Here is a 9084-nt window from a genome sequence, read left to right on the forward strand (position 1 = left end):
TAATATATATTATATATTAATAAAGATATATTTCTATCTTTGATGCTAGATATAATTTCTATCTTTGAAGCTGGGAGGTTCAAAGATAGAAAATATATCTATTATTAAACGTGACCAAAGAAAAACGGTACAGTATGTACTTGTACTATGACATGATCTATAAAATATTTTAAAGTTCGATAAAATGTAGACCTGAAAACAGTTTGAAAAGTAAAACTAACGAATAATAAAAGAATATATTTTGTTCAATAGCATTGTAATTAAATAATAATTATTATTTTCAATACTTCAATGCTTTTGGAATAAAAATTTTCATTAATTTTGAATTGAGTTATATAATACCATTCTTATTAATTAAAAAAATATTTTTTTTTTTAATTTACATATACAGAAATAACATACAGTGGCAGTATTTCCACGTTTTGTGCTAAACATATCTCAAATATTCAGAGCCAGCCAGCTTTCGGATTAGGTGGGAGGCAGAGAACGAGAATTTCGTAAGTGGCAGAATTTGTAGGCTGCGCTCTGTTGTGATCGAGGAGAGAATTATGAATGTTTGATATTTGTGAAAGGTTAGGCGCGCAGATCTAGTAGAACAATTGTAATTTTTGTGTTGTATTTGCCGAGATGGAATTTGATATAACAACTCTGATACAAGAAATCAAAACTAGAAAACCGTTGTGGAAGAAAGATAATTATAATCATAGTTGCAGAGATGTCATAAACAAACTTTGGATTGAAGTCGCAGATAGGATGGGTGTTTCTAGTAAGTGTTGTTTCATATTTATAGCATTAATATAATTTACTCATTGTTTTTATATATCTGTATAATATTCTTGCATTACGTATTGATTTTTACCGTCTCTTCAACAAATTCTTGTAAATCCAAAACCACACTGATTACTAAACACGGCACAAATGTGAAGCTTTCTTAAACATATTACTTCGCCTAATATATACATTTTTTTCAGAGTACTATGCGATTTTATACAATTAAATATTTGGTGCAGGTTAATGGCAGCTTTCCTATACTTTCAACCAACTGTATAATAGACGGAACAAAATAAAAAAATACTTCTTGAATGAAAATACCATTAATTACAGATTGCTAACGTTGCAAGGAAAAAGATTACTGTTTCTTTCAAAAGTGAAAAAATAAGATCGTACATAGCAACCCTAATATAAAGTACCCATTAACTTCCAATTATTGTACTAATTACTACAAAAAGATTTTATACACCATCAGTATCAGTCTGTAAATCTAGGCAAACCCAGGTAATTCTGAGCAATTACTTCAGATTACTGGTATACTTTAATATACCATACTAGATATGCTGAGGATCAGGAAAACACAAGATCTAGTCTGGAGATAGGTTAGGGTTAAGGATAGACTTTTGTGGAGAGAGGTTGGGGATAAATTTCCAAGGTATGGCAATATTTAACATCATGTCCTAGGACACTTGACCAAATTTAAATTTAAATGGAAGTATAGTCACTACAGAGACTGTACCACATGCCCCATGTTATTAGTCATGTGTACAACAGTAATCACTTTTTGAAGAGTGCAGTCAGTCATCTTCAATGGCTGATTCAGAGTCCAACTCTGATGACTGTTAAGGTTAGTGTATGGTTTATTAATTTCTCCACCAAGACTGACCTTAGCACCAACCTCTTTCCACAGAACGGATTAGCATATGAACAGGTCACTATAATTCACAAAAGTGATTGCTAATTGAGTAGAGTACTGATAATGCCTTTGACCTTGCTTGAGTCAGCTGCTATTCAAACCTGATTTACAACATTTAGGTCTTGTGTTTTCCTGATCCTAAACATATCTAAGATATATAAAGTATGAAAAAAATTAATTAACTAATTGCTCAGAATTACCGTAACAGTACTTATGAGTGGAATTATTATGGCACTGGCTGAGCAGTTGCTAAAACATGTTCACATTGTGTGTATGTCATAATTTTTAAAATTCCCTTGAGTGGAAAAGAACCATCCCTTTCCATATAAAGAAATAAAGATGGATTGTTTGTAATAGTTTATTTAATTCATACATATAAAACTAACATAAAATTATACTTACATTAAATGCAGTACAGATCTCTAATCTTGCTGATCAAATAATTGAAATTTCTCACTTATTCTATCTCTTGCTGTTTTATTTACATTCTTTTATTTTATTATCTTATTTCCTAAAGCCATGTTTTTTAACTTTTGTTTGTTTTCTTATTCTGTATTATTTCTCACATTTCTTGCCCAAGGCCTCTAGCATTCATTTGCTTCCTGCTCACTTTTTGCTTGTAATAAAGGTCAGAGGATACATTTACTTCTTCCAACAGCAACGTACTTTTTTCATCCTAACATTAATACAGAATTTTCTTAAGATAAATATTGAACAGGGCAGGTTGCAAACTGAGCCCTATCATACTACTCTACCTTATTACATTCCTTGACATTAATTCCTGATTCATACAGTTACTATCTGATTCAGGTATAGGATACCTTATAAATCATCCTTCTGTCTAATGTGTACTTTTCCCTTTGAGGATCTTTATAACTTGTTTCATTTCACTCATTTAAAACTCTAAAAATACATTTAAAAAAGTATGAATACAACATGTGGTTGGTTCTCTGCTTTTTTATTGTAGATCTGTTCAATAAAATATGATTTTGTTATGATGTTTCTCTTTTTTCTTTTTTTTTAGAGGAATTGGTGAAAACAAAGTGGAAAGGTTTAAGAGATAATTTTAGATCAGAATTAAGGAAAATACCAAAGAAAAGAAACCATTTGCATACATCAAAATGGATTTATTTTAATGATATGATGTTTTTAAAAGATCAGATGATTACAAAATCGTCGAGTAATTTTATATCTGGAGATGCTGAAGATGTAAATGTAGATGTTGATGTATATACAATGGATAGTAATTTTGGCAATGAAAATAATGTTCAACATAAAAATAAATTTGAGTATCGAACTGTTGATGTGTTTCCCAATACATTGACTACATATCCTTATGGTGAAGTCTGTCCATCTAAACTACTGCATCCTTCTAACACATATGGAATGATTCCTTATTCTGTTTCTATGGTACCATCTGATAATGCATCATTGTCTAATAAAGAAGATAATTCAACGCTGAATTGGCAGTGTAATGAAGTTAGTGGTGAAAATAGCTGTAATGATATGTGGAATCAAAGTACAGTTAAAAAAAGAAAATTAAATAGTACCAATTCTAGTCATGTTAATAATCATAATGTAAACACAAATGATGATGAAGACTATTCTTTTTTAATGAGTTTGTTACCAACTGTTAGAACGTTACCACCTGATAAAAAAATGTTCCTACGTCTAAAGTTACAAGAACTTGTATATAGTGAAGTTTATAATTATAGTATTAGAAATAATAATAGTTTTCTTATTAGTTCTCATAGCGATAGTAAAATTGCTTTACCTCAAACATCAACATCCAAAATTTGTTAATAAATTAACATGTGAAAAATGTTAAAATATTTAGTGGTTAAAAATTATTTACTATTTGTAGTAAATTTGATAAAATATTAGAGAATTTTATGGAAAAGAAATGTCAGTTATTTGTTTTTTTTTTTTTTGTAAGTAAGAAGTTTAAAAATGCATTTACTCGTTTAATAATTAATATACTTCAGAATTATTTCTTTCTCCTGTTCATTATAATTTAGTAACACATTACAAGAAAAAATTGGATCACATTTTTCATTGGCTAATTTCTCATTAAGACATCCATGACTACAACCAATATTATTTCTAGTTGAATCACTAGTTTCTTTGTAAGTTTCTTTTGGCCAGTTTACACACACCTGACTTTAAAATATCCTGTTAAAATAGCCATATCTATTAAACCTGATGAATGTGAAGAAAAAAATTAACCCTCTAGTCCTGACAAGAGAAAACACGCAATAACATGGATATGGGTAAAATTTACCCTCGTCAATGCTTTTATGTACAAACTACATTTTTTTGTATTATATTTATTATGTTTATTTAAATTTAATTTTTTTGTTATTTTGTATAATATTGTATGGGATGAGTGTGGGAAGGGGTGATTACATACAACAAATATAATTTTATATTTTTAAAGAAATAAGTTATTAAAAAAAAAAGTTAACTTTGAAAAGTATGTTTATTAAATTTATTTTCATTTGTACATATTAATATAATGCATATGTTTATTTATAAGTATATAATATAAAAATAAATTGTTGTGTCACACATCTACACAAAATAATTTGACTACACCAAACAAATTTGTGTTTTGCATTTTATACACTTGTGATTGGTTTTCCTTGATTTTTCATAAGGACATTTAGCATAATTTTTCCTTTTTGGAAGTTTGCCTGTTGGTGTGTCATCACCATCAGCTGTTCTTTTACGAGGCTTGTCTCCTACTAAAATGTTTGTTATCAATCCTTTAATTTCATCTGTTGTTCTTTGGTTATTCAGTCGGCCCTCCAAGTTTGGCTTTATTAATTGTTGGGCCAGTTCATTTATAAAATTAAATCTACATCTCTAATATAGATACAAAACAAAAGCATTATTGCTGGCAATATCTATTAGCCTAAAATATATAGCCACTTTTAGTCTTTCAACTGCCTGAATAAATGGCACACTTCATATCTAATGAGTCTACTCCATCCTTTGTGTGATTGTAAAAGGAAATTATTTTAGGTAAATTTCCATCTATCGATTTTGTGTCATGCATTGATGACAATAAAAGGACAGGTCAATTTTTTTGGTTTATACGACTGCAGGGTAATGTCATTCACAAAGTCATGTAAGGTAGATCTAATACCTTATCTCTAGAAGGCAGAAACTCTTTTCGGATTTCTTTTTTATTTTTCTGGAGTGTTCGGCATAAGTTAGTTCTTGTTTCTTCAACAAGAGGGACTGACAAGAACCAATTATCACCTGTAATATTTGTCGTTCGTTCTTTCTATTGGCTTTCTTAGTCTCGCTACTGTTTGGGATGTTCGACCTTTTTTTTTTTTTTTATGTCATTCAGTGTTTGCCAATCACTATCTTTCCTGGTGTATATATATATATATATATATATATATAAGGCAATTATTGAAAAGATAATTATTTCATGCATCTGTGAGGCATAAAAATTTTATCCATATTTCCCAGGTTTGTTTGGTAAATATATTTTAAATTGGCATTTACTTCAGAAAGGAATTAGCATCTCAACTACAGTAGCAGTGTAACTCCCCAAGTGTTATGACTATTCTCTATTAGTCTCTGGAAAACTAAAGAGACTGCTGCTGCTGCTGGATCTAATTTTAATCTTTCCTCCCTTGTAGTGAGGGTTGTCAAAACAGAGACAACACAACAATGTCTCCATTCGAGCAAATGACATTGTAGCTCTAAATACAGGAGCCCAATATTTCTGGCAAACTATAAAGTATAGCTGTTCTCAGGCACTTCTAAAATAAAAGTAAAAAGAAGTAACCCTAACAATACTTTAACTTCAACTTTATCAGTGTCTGAATATTCTGGCTGATTTTTTTTGTCTCAGACGTACAAAGTCCAATTTGACATCATTTGTCCACAGAACAATTTCATCGACCATTACTTTGTCAAATAGTACATCTAACATTTCAGGTTTTGCACAAAGTGTTTTAGACCTGGCGATTGAGTTATAATGTTGTGTGAGCCTATTTTTTTTTTAAGATTAGGCTCTTCTGAGCTCCTCCTTTAGCCATCTTTACCCAAATAAGTTAATGATGCTTCCTCTTCTGCTGACTGCCGAAATTTTAGCATGTTGTATAGTAGTTTCAGATGAAACATTCAATAATAATGTAGAATCATCATTGGCAGTTTTGCGCTATCATCCAAAGAATTCCATCTTCTGGAGTAATTAAATTATATTGTTGAAAACTAGATTCAATGTCTCTGCTTCTCGTACATTCTTCCCCAAACATTTGAAGATTTTATCTTCGAAGTTGGGATCATCTGATCAAAAAATTTCCTGTGATGTATTAGGTTTGTCCATTGTCAAATATCTGAAATAGAATTGCAAAAATGACAAAATATGTTTCACAAAACATACAAAATTTGTATGAAATTTTGTTGAAATTAAAATTTTAAATCATAATTTGTATAAAATTATTAATTTTGTAAAATAAATATATTCTATCATCAAATAATGATAATGAAAACACACCAATCCACATAATTTAAAAGAATCAATAAATTTTTCAAAAAATTTCCTGTTTATTTCTACACATCAGATCTCTGTTACACAAAATTACAGATTTCTGAGAATTTCACATAATAACTCTGTGTATAATAGTAAAATAAAAATAAGTTACATACCACAACAAGGGTAAAATTTACCTTCACTAAACTCTCGGCAACCCTGACAAAAAGTAATTTTTACTTTCACAATACTCACAGCAATCCGTACAAGGGTAAATTTTACCTACTACTTTTAAAAAAAAAAATTATGAAAGTTCACTGCTGGATGCAAAAATATACAAATTTGACTACATGTTCACTTGGTAAATAACAGGAGGATACTGAAAATTTGAAGGGTCTGTATGAATCATTAGGCCCAGGTATATTAGGTATAAGCCTTGGTGTAGGTGGTATGGTTAACTTTTACCCTTGTCGAGGCTAGCAGGTTAAAATTAATTGAGTTACCATGTATTGATACAGCAGAATTATTTTTTTGTCTCAAACTCATGCAGGAGCTTCATACAATGAACCATGCATTATCTCCAGCCTATATATAAAGATTAAACATTTTTTAACCATTTTACAGAATGTCTATCTTTCTTCTATTACCATAACAACTTTTCCTTTGAAAAAGTACAGTCCAGTTATGATCTTAGATGTTATGCTGTACTACACTCAAGTTTAGTAGATGCATTGCTAATGTTTTTAACCCTTGGGTTCTAAATACCTCAGAATCATCTATTCTTTTTTACTGATCAATAAAATGAAAATGATCCTGAGTGTTCTTAAATCAAGGATTGAATGATTTTGTTATTGTATCTTTTGAAACTAGGATATAAATTGCACAATTTTATTTGTAAAAATCCACATATTTCAACTCTCGCATCTGTTGCCACTTATTGTGGCAAGTATGAAAATTAATTAATAAAATTCACTTTAATGTTTGGGCTAGTCCAACTGACCATCCTCTACAATGGTGGTTATCCTGTTGATTGGTCTTTACACGTTTGGTATTATCAACTGTATTGAGGTGTCTCCCATGTTTTGAAAAATAGGTCACTTAAGGAATTAAATTGTAACTGAATATAGTTTACTTTTTCTTAAATCGTGTGTTGATATTCACATTACTACTATACATTTTTAAACTTCTTTACTTGCAACACCTAAAATAAAGCTGACTTTTATAAGGTATACCCTACCTTATATTGATTTATTGATTTTGCCAGCAATAATATTGTTGTTACCATGTTATAATTTTTTTTATTTACATGATGTTGAAGCAAATTAGTTAATTATCATGATTTCTGTTTATTCTACATTTATTATCCTATTATGTAAGAAATGTTTTTTTTTTTTAATTTTGGCTGGTGAAAATTTATTTTCTGAATGCTTGAGATACATTTTAGCAAAAGTAAGTCATGGGATAAAATAAAAGAAACAAAATCTAAAGCAACTTTATTTAGAATTGTTTATGAATTTGAAGGTTCCTTTTATAATTTTATTAAAGAATTTATAGACCAGGATAATATTGGGTAATCCATTTAAATATGTAACTTAAGTGTGGTATACGTACTGAAAATTTATGAAAATAAAAACTGATTTTGATATACATTTGTCATCTTACACACAATTAAAATTTTAATAATTTAGACAACTAAAATATGAACTAGAAGATGCTTCTTGAATCTTAAAGTTTATCTTTTTTTTTGTTCAAATATCTAGTTTATGATGATGATGAGTGTACAGGGAGTTTTTATCATTCAGTTAAATTAATTATATTTTGGTACGTGGAATTATTAAACATTTACTATTGAATTAGTTATATCAAAACTAATATACTACTAATGTTATTGGGCATGAAAAAAATTCTGTATAATATGATGTTAGTGTATTTCTACTAAATATAGTTGTATATTAAACCTTATGTTCTTTTCATATCCACTATTTACTTAATTATTAATTATGATAATAGATAGATATACATTACACGCTAATGCAGCAAGTCTATATAACATTAGAAAAAAATATACAAAAAAATTGTCAAACATTTGGTGTTTATTTATGGCTACCATGCCAACATTCTTAATTAAACTTTTCCTAATTTGAATGCCATGTGGTTTTATTATAGAATGAAACATTTTTATAGGCGAAAACAGAAGGTTGATCACTGTAATGCGAGTTGAAAGTATGGTGAGTTGGTAGTATGTTTTTATATCTATCTGGTTGGGCAAAGGTGTTCATCTGTTTGTTTGGGAATTCAGGTTTGAAAAGTAAATTGTATTACATACTTAGTATCACCTTTTTCTTCCAATGACTGTAATTTTTAATTTACATCATATAAACCACGTTAGGCAATTATGAGTTTGAGGTCAGAGCCGATTTTCAGATCAATGAAATTATAAATTATATGATTAATCTTTTAATGTAAATTTAACCTATTAAATGTTCAAAATTGTACTTTCCACTAGAGATAGAAAGTAGTTGTATCCAAAACTTAGCACTTAATTGTTAAAAGGGTTACTTAATCTTTTTTCCATATTTTTGGTCTGCATTCAAGGGTTATTTTATAGATATTAACTTCCTTTCTAATGATTAAAAGTTTACTACTGCACAGCATTATGAATATTTGTCCAGGCTATTTTCCAATATCAAATAGTGCTAAATATTCTAAATAAAATTATGACTGAAATTTGTAAAATTGTGTCTTTTTTATGAAATCTGCTGCTAACACACTTGAGTAACATCAACAAAATTATCTTTTTCCAATTTATTTTGCTGTGGAACATAAAAAAATAATTCTTAAAAAAAGTTAGTTTTTGTTATGATTAAAATTGTACATGGAAAACAATATTTGGAACAAGCAT

General features: G+C 29.0%; 1 protein-coding gene across 1 annotated transcript; it reads left to right on the forward strand.

Annotated features, from left to right (window-relative positions):
- The first annotated feature begins 450 nt into the window (after window positions 1–450).
- LOC142326751 (uncharacterized) lies at window positions 451–8139 on the forward strand. Its single transcript, XM_075369434.1, has 2 exons — window positions 451–766; window positions 2712–8139. The coding sequence occupies exons 1-2, from the start codon at window positions 628–630 to the stop codon at window positions 3488–3490; spliced, it is 918 nt and encodes a 305-aa protein (XP_075225549.1). The 5' UTR covers window positions 451–627; the 3' UTR covers window positions 3491–8139.
- Window positions 8140–9084: the final 945 nt, after the last annotated feature.

This window comes from Lycorma delicatula, chromosome 6 (assembly GCF_047948215.1).
Source record: "Lycorma delicatula isolate Av1 chromosome 6, ASM4794821v1, whole genome shotgun sequence".
Taxonomy (NCBI): Eukaryota; Metazoa; Arthropoda; class Insecta; order Hemiptera; family Fulgoridae; genus Lycorma; species Lycorma delicatula.